At 37.0% G+C, this 18,234-nt stretch overlaps 3 protein-coding genes across 4 annotated transcripts; 1 reads left to right on the forward strand and 2 right to left on the reverse strand.

Moving 5' to 3' along the window:
• Positions 1-4,989: 4,989 nt before the first annotated feature.
• LOC113335681 (probable disease resistance protein At4g27220) lies at positions 4,990-10,344 on the reverse strand. 2 transcript variants are annotated; one of them, XM_026581700.1, is made up of 5 exons: positions 9,817-10,344; positions 7,118-9,665; positions 6,454-7,018; positions 5,471-6,252; positions 4,990-5,349 (listed from the first exon to the last, which is right to left on the reverse strand). In XM_026581700.1, the coding sequence occupies exons 2-5, from the start codon at positions 9,581-9,583 to the stop codon at positions 5,311-5,313; spliced, it is 3,852 nt and encodes a 1,283-aa protein (XP_026437485.1). In that variant the 5' UTR covers positions 9,584-9,665; positions 9,817-10,344; the 3' UTR covers positions 4,990-5,310. The 2 variants fall into 2 exon arrangements, with proteins under 2 accessions (XP_026437485.1, XP_026437484.1); XM_026581699.1 differs by having other exon boundaries at positions 5,471-7,018.
• Positions 10,345-10,474: 130 nt separating this feature from the next.
• LOC113335682 (photosystem I chlorophyll a/b-binding protein 6, chloroplastic-like) lies at positions 10,475-12,148 on the forward strand. Its single transcript, XM_026581701.1, has 4 exons — positions 10,475-10,635; positions 10,839-11,015; positions 11,229-11,781; positions 11,867-12,148. The coding sequence occupies exons 1-4, from the start codon at positions 10,589-10,591 to the stop codon at positions 11,882-11,884; spliced, it is 795 nt and encodes a 264-aa protein (XP_026437486.1). The 5' UTR covers positions 10,475-10,588; the 3' UTR covers positions 11,885-12,148.
• Positions 12,149-12,553: 405 nt separating this feature from the next.
• LOC113335729 lies at positions 12,554-13,912 on the reverse strand. Its single transcript, XM_026581743.1, has 3 exons — positions 13,662-13,912; positions 13,202-13,282; positions 12,554-12,939 (listed from the first exon to the last, which is right to left on the reverse strand). Exons 1-3 carry the CDS (start codon positions 13,910-13,912, stop codon positions 12,930-12,932), a joined length of 342 nt encoding a protein of 113 aa, XP_026437528.1. The 3' UTR covers positions 12,554-12,929.
• Positions 13,913-18,234: the final 4,322 nt, after the last annotated feature.

Consider the following 18,234-nt stretch of genomic DNA (forward strand, 5'->3'; position numbering starts at 1 on the left):
TTTGTGTTCACATGTTAGTTTCAGTTAAATGTTCCTGTTGTGTTTAATGTATTGTTACATTTGAAGGAATGCTAGGCTAGGTATCTGTGAAGCAATGTGCTGATTGTGCAATGGCAAGAAATCAGTGCTCATAGCAAGCTGATTTTCTTGCCATTCCCTGTGTATGCTTAGGTTGCAGTGTTGATTGTGCATTGGGAGAAGCTAGTGCTTATAGCAAGCTAGTTTTCAACCCATTCTATAGGAATGCCTGTATTCTTGCCTTAGTATTGCTTCTTGTCAGTTTCTTTATCACCCCTGCCCTTGGCTTAGGCCTTGGTTCATTTCTATTGTTGTTGTTTAGTTCTTTGCTGATAGTCATTGTCATGTTTTATTTACTGCATTGTCTTTGCTTTATTGACTTGTTTTGTTGTTGCCTCTCATGCATTTGCACTGCTTTGCTGCACTGCTTTGCTGCACTTGCATTGCCTTTGCTGCACTGTTTTCTTTGCATTGCTCCTGCTGTTACTGCACTGCAGTGCTGCTACCTTTCTTCCCTTGCAGCTGCTGCTGCTGCTTTTCTGCTTGTTCTGCTGCAGTTGCTGTTGGCCTTGCTGTGCAGCTCTGGCTTCTGCTGCTGCATTGCCAGTTCTTCCCTACTGCAGCTCCTGCATCAGACAACACTGCTGCTGCCTCCTGTATCATCTGAACTTCTGCAGCTGCTGCTACCACCCCACTTCTGCAGCTGTTGTCTGCTGCAGCTCCATTGCTGCTTCCTGCAGCCAAGCAAAGGTCCATCAAACTGAAACCACAGCTCAGGTTAAGACCCAAAGGCCTAGCTAAATCAAAGCTCAAGTTCAGTCCACCAAAGCCCAAATTTCATTAAGGTCAAAAGCCTAAATTTAAGACCAAAGCCCATTTGCACTTCAAAGATAACTGAGCCCAAGCTCAGTTCATTTTAACAAACCCATTAGTATATTAAGCCCAATAGTTCCAAAGGGGTATTCTAAGCCCTAAGCAAATCTAGGAACCCAAATAGCTAAAACACTTCCGAAACACACCCGATCTCTGTGGATCGACCCGTACTTGCACGAGTTACAGCTGACGACCGTGCACTTGCGGTATTACTGTAGGCCCCCGTTTTATCATTGCTTCATTTTATACACACATCTCCTGGCCTATCACTTACATGTCAGGGCTTGTCTATAAAAGGAGGGATTCCTCCCAGAAAGAGGTATAGTTCTCTAGATAATTGTATTGTGTATTGAGATTAGTCTCCACATTACCCTATGATAATTTCAGTTTCTCGATCCCCAAATCTCCTTACCAAACCCTAATCAATCGGTCGTATTACCACCTTCAATACCCAGTCAAATTAAAAACCCCTCCATCTAATAGCTTACTGAAGATCACCACCACAAACTTCTCAGCAGAAAACCCCCAACCTTAATATGAACCCTAATTTTTCCAAAATCCAAAAGTCACCGTCTTCTCAATCTCTGCCTACATCGACAACACTCCAAACACGAAGATGCACATATCTTGATTGAGTGTGACTAATTTCAGCGCACGAAATCCTCCAAAAATATCTTAATTGATAAGTATACTCGATATATCCTCGATAAAACAATATCTTCCCTGTTTTACTTCAAGCCGCGTGGACATCCCAATATGTTCAATTCGAACACCATTACCACTCCTATTTAGTCAAAACAGGATATTCCAAGTCAACCCCAGCGATTTAATCTCGCCAAAACTCCCTGTAATTCTTCACATAAGCTCTCGGATTTTAAAAAGAAACCCGTAACTCCCGGTGTGATTCAAATTGAAGTTCCAGCGAATTTTAATCCAAAATAATGATCATACCATTCCTATAAAGCTTAATCAAGACGTCCCATGAAATTTCAGCGATTGAGTCTCAGTACAGCAGCTTCAAAACATCAACCCTAATTTTGTTGCATTAAAAACCATTTTCCCGCCAAAACTATGATGCTTCAGATCCATGATTCTAGCCAATTTTAATCGAAACAGAGACCCATACCAGCTCTGTTTGGGTACTAGGAACAAACCCATTTGATTTTAGCCATTTAGTTTCACCCAAACACCTCCAAAACCGAAGCCCTAATTTTGCTGCCAGTTTTCCCGCCAAAACCGAATTTGAAATGTTGAAGATGAAGTGCCCTTAACCAAATCGTGGGCGCATTTAACAGATGGAATGCTCTGGGGTGCAAACAGTAATTGAGGTGCCCCTTAGTAATTGAGGTGCCCCTTAACCAACAGTGAGAGTCCGAATAACACGTGTCCTCCGGGGTCCAAAAACCACTTTTCGAGCAACTTTCTCCATAAGAGCTTATTTCACAAAAACACCTACAAACAAGTTTATTAGAGATAAAATGAGTCCCCGCTAATGTATTTATGGGTGAAAATGTGTCGCACTTTCGTGCTCATCAATATTCAAGCTATGTCACCTAACAAGAGACTCCGGAGGCCTATTTCAATTATCGTTATGTTTGGTTCGGTTTCGGTTTCTAATCTACCATCAAAACAGAACGATATGGTTGTTTCGTTAGCTACAATTTGATCTTTATTGCATATGTTCAGTGTTTTCAAATTTTTAATTGTTAAATTCATTCGAATTTATATTTATTAATTTCAATTAAGGTTTATTTAATATGAACGATATAGATTGATCGATATGTACGATAATATTTAGTGGATGCCCATAATGGATTTATGTGGAAGAAGATAAAGGAAAACAATGTAGATTAGAGAGCAACGTTTTCCTCCAGTACCATGCTACACCTCACATAATCTCGTTGTAGTTTCTTTGTTGGCATTGTATTGCCATCTATTTTACTGTCTGGACATCTAAGTTTCACGTAGCTTTGAGATGGTAACTTTTCATAAGTATGGATCTTATGTCCTAACATGTTTTTAAGTTGGTCATCATTTGCTGGTGATTATTTCAAGTTCTCGATAAGGTTCCATAGAGTACAAAATATGTTGTTTGTTTAGGAGTTGGTAGAGGTACTGATTGCAAGCAATGATGTACTTATGTAATTTTCAGGTTGTTGAAGTGCTTAACATTCTGTCAGAGGTATCAGTGGGTTAAAATCCTAAAAAAGGCTTTATGAGGTATATGGTGTGCAGTTATAGCTTTCTAACTATAATATATATATATATTAACCTCTTGATGACTGATAATGTAATTTCTACAATGCTAATGTATGTTAAGTACAAAAAATTCCGAAAATTTTGATCTTCGTTACATGAAGTTGCAAATAAAAATAAAATAAAAAACTACAGGGTATATGCTTTTGTGCTATGCAAATTTTATGACATTTGAACTACAATTGATTATTACGCCACGACAAATTAAATATGAACGCTTTTATATCTTATCGTATGACTGGCACATAAGATTAAGATATTGGTCTTTCTCATTTTCTTCAAGAAAGTAAGACACAGTTGTTTTCATAAGATTTAATATACTATAAAATATTGCAAATTGATTTTCATCGAATTAAGGTAGAAAACCTTATGGAGATAGCCACATATACTGAAATAAGAGGTTGAGCCCGGGCCGTAAAGCCCGGATGATACCTAGTTAAAGGAAGAAAGAAGAGTCGAAAAGAAGCAAAATGATGAAGATATCAAGACGACTGCCAAAACGGATATTTATACCAAAGGAAATAATCTTAGAAACAAGCAATAAATAGGGTCAAGGCCAATGGAAGGAAGAGACATGGCGAACAGAGGAAAGCATTGCAATGATGAATCTTTAATGAAAATAGGGCTATGATCAACAGGTGGCTTCGAGGAAGGAAAGAGGACAGACCCGAAGTCATGACTAACAGGGGGCTCCAAAGAGGAAGGTGACTACGAAAGAGCACGTTCCCGACACAAGCTATGACTGCTTGCCAAGTCTGTAAGCCTCGACAAAACAGTCAGGAGGCTAATGTGAACAGGGGAATCTGACCATGAGTCGGGTACACGAATGAGGGTTATGACTGAAACCACCATTAATAGAGCTGAGGTAACTATTAATAGAATCGGGGTCACTGTCAGCAGAGCCGAGGTCGCCATCAGCAGAACTGAGATCGCTATGAGCAATAATGCTATGCAGATGGGCTGCCCCAGTGATGGGGAGCCCCGAAGGAGATAACCAGCGGGTGCTTAAGTACCATCAACTATACTAGTACATGTATACGGCTAATAATGGAAGGTATTAAGGTACACGTGTACGATACTTACATGTCAGGGCTTGTCTATAAAAGGAGGAATTCCTCCCAGAAAAAGATAGAGTTCTCTAGATAATTGTATTGTGTATTGGGATTAGTCTCCACATTACCCTATAATAATATATGGGTGTTTATACACATTTAATCCGAGTGGTAACCGGCTACATAGTACTCGCGTCAAAGTATCTACTGTTGTATGACCATAAAAGACAAACAACTAGTGACCTATCCCAAGTACAACGATCTTCAAAGGTCCTGCAAGACTTAACGATGGATATCCTAAAGAAAATTCTGGGTCGAGATTTAATGGGCAGTAGGGCAGTCCTCCAAGTATTTGATGTGTGCTGGGCGAAGTGGCCCCCGTGCTTCTGTCACTTGGATTACCTTCATGATAATCCCTCGGAAAGTTTATCGTTCCCCCTCTTATTTTCTGGATCAGCTTATACAGTTTGGCCCTTCTGGATATCGTTAGATTGAGCGGTCTGTTAATAATGATCGCTCAGAGTTTTTGGAGTTAGGGCTACTACGTGGACATATGTACCTGCCACAAATAACAAGGTGGAGTGATGGATAGTGGAGCAAACGAAAGTTGTTGATCAAAACCCATCAATGATATTATTGTGATGGACTGACGGAAAGTAGTGGTGGAAGATACGGAAACTACTTGTCATGAAATGGCAACACTTCATCTTATTGGATCTGACGTACATTGAAAAGGGTACTAAGATTTAAGACCACCACAATGATACGAGTACAACTTAATCAATTCTTACGCCAAAAATTTCTCATCAATTAAAAAAGAAAGGTGACAAATAAGCAAACAAACAAAATAAAAATGGAAAATCACCTGTGAAAGACCTATCTATGATCAACTGAGAAACAAATATTTCAGAGTTTAACTACCATGAACATGTCTCGGGGCGACCTACAGATTGTCACCATCTCGGATTACGACCTATAAATATCAAACCTTTGAAATGCAGAGTCTGCATATCCATCACCCAAATGCTTGCTTAGATATACCACATTCGTGGGGCTTGCATCGGAGTAGAGACCAAATCATTGGTTGTGTTACCTCTTTCTAAAACTCATATCATATAGAACTCATATCCCAGAAATTCGGAAAAGGATCCTGTGCAAATGTAAAAGAAAGAAAAAGAAAAAAGTGTAGGTGGAGTTAAGTTAAGCAATTGGTTAAAAGAATGGGGAACTAGACATAAAAGATTATAAAGAAACATGTTTCATAGCCATACCGTAAACAAGAGTCGACGTGGGCTTGATTTCATAATCTCATCTTCCGACTCCAACCACTTCTCAAACACTTGTTCACCATCTACCCAAATCACTTTCAACTTGGGTGGGACATTCGTGCGACTCAAAGGCAGCCTCTTAAGATTTTTACACTGAGAGATGTGCAGAGATACCAATGAACCAAAATTAATCAATGTGTTTCTCTGTTGGTGCAGACTAGTAAGCTTTGGTAGATGATATAGAGCTAGATAACTTAATTTTGGAAACACTTCCACCGTTTCTTCAATTTCGTCGTCATCATCATCATGGTCGTCATCATCACTACTTGGGTCTTGGTAACATATCATCTTTATTTCTGCACAATCAGCAACCTCTATCATCTCTAGTTTGGGTATACCACCTTGTACCAGTAACTTCAAAGGTAAGACCTGCTTTAAGCTTTCACATCTCCATATGGTAAGCATCTCTAGATTCTCAAGAATGAACTTGTATTGCGGAACAGCGACTACTATATCATCATCAGTATAAATAATCGCCTCTAAACGCTCGCAGTTACTTACTTGAAGTTTTCTTAGTTGAGATAGACAACCGCTGAGCAAAACTTGTGCTGGGATCAGGTGCTTCAGCCATCCACAGTCATCGATTCTGGCATCAGTTATATTGACAAGAAAGATTTTAACTGGGATGAATCCACCCCAAATTTCTTCCATAAACAGTACACCTCGAAGAACCAAAACTCGTTTCTCATCACAGTCTGCATAATCTTTTTCTTCCGGCGGGAAATCTGAACGCAAAACCTTTAAACTGTTACAGAATTTGCTTTCGAAGATCCGAAGATTAGGGAGTATCATTATTGTTTGGAAATGATTATTCATAATTTGATTTCCTTCCTCTGTGAATTCATCCTCTGTGGCTACTATTGTCACCAAGCTGCTACAATTTATAGTGCTAAGTATCTCTAAATGTTGAAGAGAAGTCACAATACCTGGAGTAAACAAATACTTCAATTTATGGCAGTCAATAACTTTTACTGATTTCAAGTTTCCAAGGCTGAAGATTTCCTGACTCCATATTCTTGTGATCATAGGAAGATTTTTTAACAGCAATTCTCGTAACTGAGGCAACAAGCAGGTAACACCATCATTTGAGCCAACAACTACCCTGATTCGGTCTTCCAAAGAAAATATCTCCTTCAACCTGAGACAATCACTCACCTGGAGTATTTCCAGATTCTTCAACTTAACCAACACCTCAAGAGAAGATACGCAGACTAAATTTGGGCAATTGGATATTTGTACACGTTTTAGATTCTCTAATGAGAACTCTGCTGGCATTGGGCCATCAAATACCTTCTTCAATCCTTCACAATCTTTCACGTCAAGCGTTTCCATATTCTTCAACTTAACCATCACCTTAAGTGAAAATAGGCAGACCAAATTGGGGCAGTTGGATAGTGCCACAAGCTTTAGATTCTCCAGTGACAACAACCCTGCTGGCATTGGGCCATGAAATATCTCTTTCAGGTTTCCCAAAGATCTTAAGCTTAGTACCTGTAAAGAAGTGAAAAAATATATAAGGATTAAAACTTGTGCAACAGTGAAAATATAGGGATTAAACAAGTTAAAAGTTAAAGAAGTTTAGTGATATACCTCCAATGCAGTGAATAATGCATCAGGGATCTCCTCATTTACCAGAGTACTTGAATTTAAAACACATACCATCTCCGGGCAATCCGAAACCTCAAGACGCTTGATGTTATTAAACCCAGAATCTCTACTGCTTGTAACAGGTGATCTCAAATACTTGAGATTAGAACAGCCAACCAAGGTGACGACTTCAGCTTTTGCCACAATCTCATGGATCCAGTTGCAGAATGGAAATGTCCCCCTTAGAGAACAACGTAGAGAATCAGACCACATGTGTGTCCCTCTATTAGACATGTTAAGACTTCCATCGTCCCATACTGCCTCCAACTCCAGATGATTTAAGCACGGTAAAGATGCTATTTCATCTAGATTAGCGAACCTGCAACTTTTACCTCTACTTTCTCCAACCTCCCACCGTTGAAAGCTGTCTTTCATGTTCAAGTATTCCAAACAAGTCAGTCTTGATATGATACCTGGAGGAACAGTAAGTCCACTGTTACTTGATAGATCTAACCACTTCAAACGGGACAACCCCCCTATTTCTCTGGGTAAGGGGCCGATATAAAATGCCAAACCTCTTAAATTAAGAATTTCGAGCTTCTTCAATTCTCCCAAAATATCTAGTTGCCCACAAAACCGACAGAAACACATATCAAGTGCCCGAAGATTGACAAGAGATATAATTGATGAAGGAAATGCTGAAATGCAAGTTCTGCTTATATCAAGAGATTGGAGTGCCTTCATATTTGTAAAAAACTTTTCTGGGATCTTCTCTAAGGATCTATTATTTCTCAAAGATAAGCTTAAGAGATGTGGAAGTTCTGGCTGTTCTGGGAGCACAGTAATATTATTATCAATCAGTGATAATCGTGAGATATTACTGATCGACGATAACTCCTCCGGCCATTTCTGAAAATCCAAGCCTACTTTTACATAGAACCGTTCGTCATCTTTGGATGCAATTGATATGGCCACATGACGAACTATGTCATGCATTTTTGTTGAAAATGGTTTATCAGTAAATTCCTTGTCCCCTATTAACAAACCCAATGCTGCAAGTCTGGTAAACGCATTCTGTAATCTAACCCTCACCTCGCCCAATAACTCCAAACCACTACGTATTACCTCATCACCAATTGCATAAATCAGTAAATCAACAACATTAATGTTGTAGTCTTCGGGGAATAAACAACATAACAAAAAGCATCTCTTGTGTATGTAGTCGCTCTTCAAAAAATCATAACTCAGCTTGATTGGAGTATAGACTTTGGATGTCATTCGTGTAATATCTTTGTAATCAGACCTTTTTAGTTGCTTAACAGTAAAATTCCAATCAGACGTGTCCCTTTTTTTCTTTAAGGCACTACCAACAGTAACAAGTGCTAAAGGCAGGTTACCACATTCTTTGACTACCTTTCTAGCTAGTTTTCGTAGAGCTGAAGAATCAACCGCATCCCCAACATTCTGCTTGAATAAATTCCATGATTCTTCTTCGGATAATCTTTCAAGTTTTACATGTTTTTGAATCATCAATGAATTACACACTTCAAGATTTCTTGTTGTAATCAATACTTTACAACCTTTAGAACGGCAAGGGATACCCACATGAGTAATCAGATTTAGATCTTCCTCCCATAAATCATCCAAGATCACAAGTATGTTTTGCTCTTGTTTTAGTCGCTCCAATAACAAAGCCGCTCTAATGGTTGTATCATCAAATTCATTGAGTTTTTTAAATTCCAAAATTTGTGCAATGTCATCCTGAATCTTTTTGACACTGAGATTTTGAGAAACTGTTGTTGTTGCGACAATATTAAAAAGATTCTCTTGAACCACTTGTTTGTGAACCCGATTCTTCAGCATGGTCTTGCCAACACCTCCCATCCCATATATACCAACTGAATAAATTTCTTTATCCTTCAGTGCTGACATGATCTCCTTCATAATGGATTTTCTTGATTCAAAATCTATATAACCATCTATACTAACGAAATTGTTAATTATAGCGTTAACCCGATTTCCACAAGAATATGAAACAACACCATCAAAGCTCTTCCCCTCATTAAAAAGAACTTCAATAACGGCAATCTTCTTCTGTGCTTTTCTACCAATTTTGTGGCGACTGAGGAGACAACACCAACCTTTGCAGCATTGGTCATGATTGAACATTCTTGCTTCCTCGCCGTTGGTGAAATTCAATAACCCCTCCTTAATCTCATCCACCTCCACTTCTTTCTTCACTTTTTCTAGCCAGATCTCTACATCATTCTTGATCGAGTAAAGATTCTTCTTATCTTCAATGACTCTCTGATCTATTTTTTTTCTCATATCTTGCAGAGCTTTCACTTTTTCATCAAGACTCTTCACATTTCTCTTGTAATGAATGCAGTAACCGATTTGATGCACGATTGCTTGAATCCCCTTTTCAGCAGCCATTCCGACCACGGTTGTTGCCACCGTTTCCGCCATATTTTCCCAGCAAAATATTGATGAAGCAGACCCGGGGGGGGGGGGGGGGGGGGGATGAATGAAAGATAAATGAGAAGAGAACCTGTATATTGCAAATAAATAATAAAAGACAAATGACAAGTAAGTTAGTTAGTTCAAAATGAAACAAATCTATCACTTTGCTACTAAAAGAACAATTTCGTCAAAAGAAGAAGATAAAAAATTAAGTATAAAGGTTTCTCCGGAGCGGTTACCTTCTTGTTTATCAGATTGCACAGGGTCGATCTCCGCAAGTGTTTTCTCTCTTCCAGTTCGCTGGAAAAAGAGTAACGATCGATCTAAGAACTTGAAACAAAGGAAGTACTCTCCGAGTTGGCTGGTTACTCTTAATTATTAGACCTTGCATCTGCATTTACTCAAAATTTCACCCCCGTATGCTTTCACCAAATTTTGCGACTTGTCTTCATCCTCATCATTCATTGAATTGATGTTTTAGTCCTTTTGAATAGTCTCTCTGGTACATTGATCTCCTTCTCTGCTTGCTTTTATCACTACACTTGCAAGATTCTTATCTTATACTTGGGTGTTGTTAACTTGTGCTGGCAGACAACTTTGCATAATTTCTCTGCTGCCAACACAGTGCGTGCATGGCCTATATAGAGCTGGCGGTGGCTTAATTCCAGGTGGGTCTCTACAACAACAGTGGTGTTTTCCCTTTACAGCTCTTCACAGTGGTTGTTTGTCTGATGGTACAATAACTCAAGCATCCATGTATCGTACCATCTCCTTGTATTTATCCTTTTTACTGCACCAGTGATGTGTGGTTGCTATTTTAATTTCCCTTATCATCCCATGCTGGCTTCTAGGTTGCCAAGTAAGCTCATCACGACCCATATCCTTTTACATGGTCTATGTTTGGATAAGCCATTTGTGTTGGGTTCTTCTTTTTTTTTTTTAGTTTCCAATTTCAAGGTAAGGGATTTTTAGAGGGACCTTCTTCTGAAAAATCCATTCATCCAAGTTTTAATGGCTCTCTCCATTGCTTCAACTGCATTGTCAAGCCTTTCTTCAAGGTTAGTACTGACACACTTGTGAATTGAATTTCCTATTAGCATTCTGATATTTTTCTTTCTTATGACCCGTTGTTACAAGCAAGAACCAATAATGTCACTTACAAGTACAGAAATTGCCTTCTACAAAATGATAGTATAGCAATATTTTTTGTATATAAGATTTGCAAATGGAATTAAGCGCATTTTCTTGGGGTTGTGAATAGGGAATTACCACAGAAGAGCTTGAATGTGATAGGTTTGCAAACATGTACTACAAAGCTAAGAACGGATAGCCATAGAGTGGGTGCAGGAAAAGCTGCTTCAAGTGTTTGTGAACCACTTCCTCCTGATAGACCCGTATGGTTTCCTGGTACTTCACCACCTCAGTGGCTTGATGGCAGGTACTTTTTTTTCCACAATCGCTTTATCTTTTTTTCAATGTAAAAATAAAAAATCTTAGAGGGGCCGACCAAGTTATGTTTAGGATATGATCTTTTGAATTCCTCTTAGTCGTTGCCACTGGCTCTCAGTCTAGATATGGCATAATTGTATTATGATGATATCTATAAGATTATACATCGGCATGACGCTCTTTTTGGCGTAATATTGTATAGTCTACCAGGGGATTTTGGGTTCGATCCATTTGGACTAGGTTCTGATGCAGAGACACTCAAATGGAATGCGCAGGCCGAACTAATCCACGGTAGATGGGCAATGCTAGCCGTTGCTGGTATTTTATTCCCAGAATTTCTCGAAAGCTTAGGATTCATTGACAAATTCTCATGGTATGAAGCCGGTTCTCAACAGTACTTTGCGGATTCCACTACATTATTTGTCTCACAAATGGCATTAATGGGATGGGTTGAAGGCCGTCGATGGGCTGACATTTTAAACCCCGGTTCAGTTGACATGGAACCGAAAATGCCAAATAGAAAAACACCGACACCTGATGTCGGATACCCTGGTGGATTATGGTTTGATCCATTTATGTGGGGAAGAGGTTCACCAGAGCCAGTTATGGTCTTGAGAACCAAAGAGATCAAGAATGGTAGGCTTGCTATGTTGGCTTTTGTTGGGTTCTTGTTTCAAGCTGTGTATACAGGTGAAGGTCCTATTGAGAACTTGATGGCTCATCTTGCTGATCCTGGTCACTGCAACATTTTCTCGGTAAATAACTTACCAGTAATTAATTTACTAAACTCTAACAATGCGACTTACTACCTCTTCTAATGGTTTCATTTACATAATGCAGGCTTTTACATCACACTGAAGATCTAGTGGTTATGTAACTAGTACAAAGCCCAAACCCAACACCAGTGACACTTTTTCCATAATTTTTTTTTTTTTCTTTTTAGTTTTTATTGGACAAGGGTATGAATTGACAGTGTTCTAATTATATTGTATATAAATCTGTAATTCTGATATATAGCCATATTTTCATGATGGGAAAATCTGATGTATTTTGTTTGATGCAATACAAAAGCACGCCACATGTTAAGAGTTTCGTGGTTGCTGATGCATTTTTTACCACTTATTTATGTAGTTACATCTTACATGTGGTCATCCAGTTAAATTTCTTCCTAAGAAGAGAGAGTTAAAAAATGTCCATGTAAACATGTGCACCCTATCAGGAGCTGAGCTAGCTGGAGGTATCGGTGTGCAACTCAACCGGCGCTCAAGCCTAACATTGTAATATAACAGAATAAAGGCTAATTCTCCACTGAAAAATATCTTGCCTCGAATTGGATTAGGGATGGCACCAAGCATTTTTCAGGCTAACATTTCCAATGAAACGATAAGTGAATTCTGGTATAACACTCCCTTTACTATATTGCTAATATTTAATAAGCTATAGTTTAGTCTAAACATAAATATATTAACAGGCCAGTTTTCTCAAATGCACAATCATGAACTCATTGAGTGGTTGGTATTCAAGAAAGATTAACAGAATATGATTACATTTTGAAACAATACATGGACTTACAAAATCCTAAATTCGAAAAAATATTAATCTAACTAGTTGGTAGCCAAGTTTTGTCATCACCAAAAAGTGTTTTGAACTTGTACAATGGCGAGAAGAAACTGATTTATCAAAGCATAGCTAGATAAGTTAAGAACTTACTTGAGAGGCCGCTACACCATACACTTCTAGTACCAAACCCTCTAATATCCTTATTTAGAAGAGTAACCTGCTTATGCAGCCTTTAAATTTCAATAACTGGCTGTCGCATCAGTTTCTTTCTTTCTTTATCGACCCAAATACTTGGAGGAACTGGCTAGAATATCATATCTTAAGCTTCTTTCAATTCGTAAAGCTATAAGTACCTGCAGTGATCCAAATTCAAACTAAAGTTAACTTCTAATTCTCAAAGATTAATCACTTAAGTCTAAACAAACTGTACAAAAAATAATTTGTTCAATCCAGTATAACAATTGGGTATAACAATTGCCTATATATAACAATTCCAATTCGCATTCAGAACCAAACTTAAATCACATGGAAAGACTATCTATAGTGAAATTTTAAAGCATTATCATTTTGTAGTGTCAGTTCAGAAGAGCTGAGCCATGAATTCTAGATACGTACATTAGTTGTTTATTGAAACTAATCAACATGTACTTCTGTTTGCAAGTTTCCAACTTTATAACACAAACATTAGAACTGTACCTAATAAGATATCGAACAAACCATTAGAAACTTGGAAATTGTGTAAGAGATCAGCATGCAAGTTCTTCCAGTAGCCCTATCGACGACTATGACACAACTGCCAGAAATCGAAGTGCAAGAGTTTTTGATAAATGATGTATAAGTTTTTCTGAGGAACCCAAGTTTCCTATTCAACTTTCGTTTGCCTCTAAATTAAATAAAACAAATCGATAATTATTTAGGAAAGTGAATAGGAAGAAGAAAAGATGCAGAAAAGAAACAGTGAATCAAAGAAAGAGAGAAAGATTTATAGCAACAACTTTTTTTCGTCATGAAAAAACCCATCTTCTGATTCTTTGAGATATTTTATGTAACAAATAAATAAGTAAACAAAACCTACTGCTCATTCTTTCGTTCTTCTTTTACTCCAAACAACAACTGCAAAAGAAGTCTTACGCCTACAGGAGAAGCAATACAGAGCAGAACACGCAAAAACAAACAAAAAACCTTACTAATTACTATGAAAGGAGGCAGAGTACGAATAGTTTGATAAGAATAGTTTTTTCTTTTTCTCTTTTCTCTTGCACCACTTGATTTTTTTGACGCCGTGCGAAGATTATGGTTAAGAAGGAAGTTTTCTCTGTATAACATGGAGAGGAAGAAACGGAGAAAGATATTTTTTTTGCGGTTAAATTTTTAGGTTCATCCGGAAATAAAAAATTTTCCTTTTTTTTTTTATGTTCACGGAATAGAAAGAGAAAGATGATTAGGGTCTTAGGTTGAACCCGGGCTCATACCAATAGAGTCTCCCCAAGTGTCCTCTCCAGGTTTATTCTAAATTCTAAATACTCTTTTCTGAGCGTTTATGAGTTTTTTCCTCTCTAAGCGAACGGTGACGCTCATCATTCAACGTGGGGGCTCCATTGACTTAGGATTTTAAAGGTTTTGATTGGACTTGCTGTTTAAGCGAGGCGAAGCCGAGCCATACCATACCAAATTAAAAACGTATAATGACGGGGCGAGACGAAGCCCCGCGACACCAAATAAAAAATACACGATCGGGCAAGGCAAAGCCACATCATAGCAAACCAAAAATATGACTAAAAGAAAAAGATGTCAGATATGTTGCACGGCCATAATAAAATATCTCAAGTGACGGTGCGAGGCGGAGCCGAGCTACACCAAATCAAAATCCCAAACATGCGTGTCATGACGGGGCGAGGCAAAGCGGTTTTCGGGTCCGCCCGATGCGTAGCACGGGTACAAAATCTAGTAAATATTAAAAAGAGACGGTTTATTTGGTTTTCCCTATTTCTATCCCCATTTTCCCTATTTCCCATCCCCTTCACATTTTCTAAAAACAATTTACTTTTCAACTCTAGTTTTTCCTGTGTACAATCCCTAAAAGTCAAATTGACTATAACCATAACCTTTATCACTTTTATTTGTCTTCTTCTTCCTTACTTCCTCTTTTCCAATAAGAAAACCCATAAATTATCAAGCAAAAAACTCTAAATTAGATTGATATAATACATCTATCTTTTATTTTTTATCAGTTAATTTGTCAAGATAAAGATGAATTGATCCGCAATTAATCAGTAAACCGCTATGGTGGAAAATCTAATTTAAAAAAACTTGGAGAATATTTAAACCCTAATTTAATCATTCAAAATATATTTTGTGAACAAAGTTTGGAGGTGATCATGAGCAGGGTAGTCATAAATGTATGGTCATCTAAGTGCAGCAATAATTCCAACCGCAGTTGCGTATATACATAAACATACTAATCCAAATTAACGTGACATTATGCTTGCATTTTCTCCCATTAGTAACAGATGCTTCAAAACTAGTGTCCTATCCAATCAGTACATCAAATCGCTGACTCAATATGTGTTCCACCTATTTTAAGTAACATGATACCCTAATCTCTCCCGTCCACCATTTTTAATGTTTAGCTTACATCAAAGTTTTATCCTTCTTTGGTGATGAATCATGGAGACGGAGTAGAAGAGATTGTGGAGATGGAGAAGACGTGATTTGTTTCTTAGGTTTTTCTATTTTGTTTAGTTGGGTGTAAAAATAAAAAGTCAAGAGATGGTATTTAGGAAATGTTAAATTTTATGTGGGTGATACTTAGGATTATTGGGGATAGGAATTACAGGGGATTCGAAATAGGAAAAGTGGGGATAGGAAATAGGGAAAACCGTTTATTTCCTATCCGCTTTACCATTTTCCCACCACCCAAAAGTCAGGTTTTCCCGTGTAAGTGGACAAGCGAACCATCAAATTAGACTAGTCCCACCTGATTTGCCCTAACAACTAAGAGCTTCTCCAATGGATGTGTGTGAAGATAAATATCTAAATCCTCATAGGATAGACATCCATTTTTCCTAAAATCCTTCTCCAACCCCAACTTCTTAAATCCATGTGAAGATGACATGGCATAGTTTTTGTTAGACATTGTCAAGGTGAATGTATAAAACTTGACATTCACCTTGACATTGTCAAGCTATCCTAGTAAGCTTTTGCTTCACTAAAATTAATTCTCATATACAAAATAACCATTTTTAGTTTTAATAAAATATTTAAATTACTAAAAATAAAATTTACATTTAATCAAAGAAAGATCACAAGTAAGACCATTGGAGATGAATTATTTTTTCCCCCTAAACTTAAGAAAAAATTGGATTGAGAATGTCTAAATGTGTTGCCACCTAGGAATCGCATACAACAACCATTGGAGAATCTCTAAGATCGAAATTTTAAAGTTAAAATTCAACGTGGGGTCAATCTGTCTTTACTTTCAAACGATTTATTCTCGCCTTTTTATTCTCAGCCGATTTAATCCTTAGCACTTCAGTATTCTGTTTCCGTTTGACGTATCACGTCATTGCCACATGTGGTGTAAAGTTTTGGTGTAAAACAACAGTAGATAACCAGCAATTTCGGTGATACGGATTGGGGCCGATATGATCTGCATACCTGGCAAGGGTGTACTATAAATATGTCGAAATATCTAAGAGACGGAATAATTAATTAGTGTATCTTGCGGGGATGTACTAGGAAGTATTCAAAAAACCTCCGTAAGTCAAGTCGATGCCTATAGACTATAGTATACATGACTAGTGTATCTTGCACTGATGTAGTAGGACTCAGTCCTTGGTCTCAAATAGGGAAAAGTCATACTTACAGGACATAGCTTAGACTTTCTCCACGGGATTTAGGTTTTGTGTAGTGGGTCTAAGATTGTCTTTTAGCAATAACGATCGAACTTGTCTCCAAGCATCCTTTTCACGCCCAGTACTCTCTCATATCAGTTTTCTTAATTTCAAGACAGTTATCGGGTCAGAACGATGACTCATCTTGATAGCGGTGAAATTATCATTTATCTTTGTCACGGATGTATTATCTGCTAAAAAGTACACAACTATTACAATGATTACCAAACTTCTCAAAACACTAAAACCTATCCAAAAACGGAGTTTGGTAACCATCATTAAAAACTGGTACCAGGGAACAAATATCAACATTCAATTTATTTACCAAAAATTGTTTACCACGTATACTGATGGCTTCGAGTAGAGGTGTAAATTGGGATGTGCTAGCACGAGCAGAGCTCAGCACAACACGCTAAAATATGAGCCTATTCCAACCCAACATGTAGTTAATTTGCCCAACACGTTAGTTTCGTGGGCTGTGCTGGGTTAGGCTAATCGGCACAATAACACAACACGCGGCACGGATAAGCACGTGGCCCAGCTCATCCCAACACGTTTAGAAAGCACGTCATAACATGCACAAGAAAATAATATAACAAGGCACATTACATCACATTTTGTGTATATTTCACAAAAGAGTCTTTAATCTAGCTAGTTGCTGACAATTTTATCATTGTTCTCCTAGCTTATTTTTATAACAACACATATAATACCTAAATATTTAGAAAATATATTTCAATACCGTTGTTATAATGTCGTTACCTATATTTGACTAGAACATTTTACTTGACATGGCAATGATTCAATTTTATATTTGATGTGATATGATACTTCTTTTTATTGAATAAAATTTTTGATTTTACTTGAAATATTTTGAAATGGTATGTTGTCGCTTCTCGTGATATTATCCGACTTAATATATACATTAAAAACTCTTTAAATTAATACTCGATTATTTAATAAACTCTCTTAAATAATATTTTTGGCTGGTCGCGAGTCAGGGACAACGTTCCAAATTAATAATTCGCTAAAATTATAAGATGATACTTTTTTGATTACCTATGTAGTCCCCATATGAAATATAAATTAATACTACATTATATATATATTCAATACATTGATGATTTACGAAGAGTTTTTGAAAAATGATTTAATTGTCTTCAGTTTTTTGCTAAAGTCAATATCGCATTGAATTTTCTCTTTAATTTTTCTTATGATTGTAAGAATTTTTGGTGTTGTTGGATTATCCTTGTTGTGCTTAATAATGTTCTACGAATTTCATCTGTCATTGTTGATTTTTCAACACCTTTAAAATGAGAAGCCATATTTGTGTGTATGATATGTTTGTGTTAGTTGTATGATTTCATATCGTATTTATATAGAATATTTTTTATATTTTAATAGTATTTTTTTTTTGATAATAAATAAAAAATTATTTAGAAAATATGATTTGATATTGTGTTTACAAAAACATATGATTTGATATTGATATTGTGTTTAAATAAGAAACTAAAAATATGTTTGGATATTATATTTATAAAAATATGATATGATATTGATATTGTATATTTATATATGAAATATAAAAGATATGATATGGTATTTTGTTTGTATAGAAAACTAATTATTTTGATATGAAATTTATCTATAAATTAATAAGTATTAATTTTTCGGTTAATTAATATCTCGCTTAATTGATGAATTTTGATGGTCCCGACAACATTAATTTATAGAGTTTCTACTATACCATTAAGT

Source organism: Papaver somniferum, unplaced genomic scaffold (assembly GCF_003573695.1).
Source record: "Papaver somniferum cultivar HN1 unplaced genomic scaffold, ASM357369v1 unplaced-scaffold_15, whole genome shotgun sequence".
NCBI lineage: Eukaryota > Viridiplantae > Streptophyta > Magnoliopsida > Ranunculales > Papaveraceae > Papaver > Papaver somniferum.

Excerpts from the sequence above, each read along its gene's own strand:
- LOC113335682 (XM_026581701.1), top strand. The coding sequence starts at position 10,589 with ATGGCTCTCTCCATTGCTTCAACTGCATTGTCAAGCCTTTCTTCAAG. Across the intron at positions 10,636-10,838 it reads TTGTCAAGCCTTTCTTCAAG|GGAATTACCACAGAAGAGCT; the intron begins GTTAGTACTGAC and ends GGTTGTGAATAG. Across the intron at positions 11,016-11,228 it reads CCTCAGTGGCTTGATGGCAG|TCTACCAGGGGATTTTGGGT; the intron begins GTACTTTTTTTT and ends AATATTGTATAG.
- LOC113335729 (XM_026581743.1), bottom strand. The coding sequence starts at position 13,912 with ATGTTATACAGAGAAAACTTCCTTCTTAACCATAATCTTCGCACGGCG. Across the intron at positions 13,283-13,661 it reads GAAGAACGAAAGAATGAGCA|GTACAGTTCTAATGTTTGTG; the intron begins GTAGGTTTTGTT and ends ATATCTTATTAG.
- LOC113335681 (XM_026581699.1), bottom strand. The coding sequence starts at position 9,583 with ATGGCGGAAACGGTGGCAACAACCGTGGTCGGAATGGCTGCTGAAAAG. Across the intron at positions 7,019-7,117 it reads CATTATTCACTGCATTGGAG|GTACTAAGCTTAAGATCTTT; the intron begins GTATATCACTAA and ends ACTTCTTTACAG. Across the intron at positions 5,350-5,470 it reads CACGTCGACTCTTGTTTACG|GATCCTTTTCCGAATTTCTG; the intron begins GTATGGCTATGA and ends ACATTTGCACAG.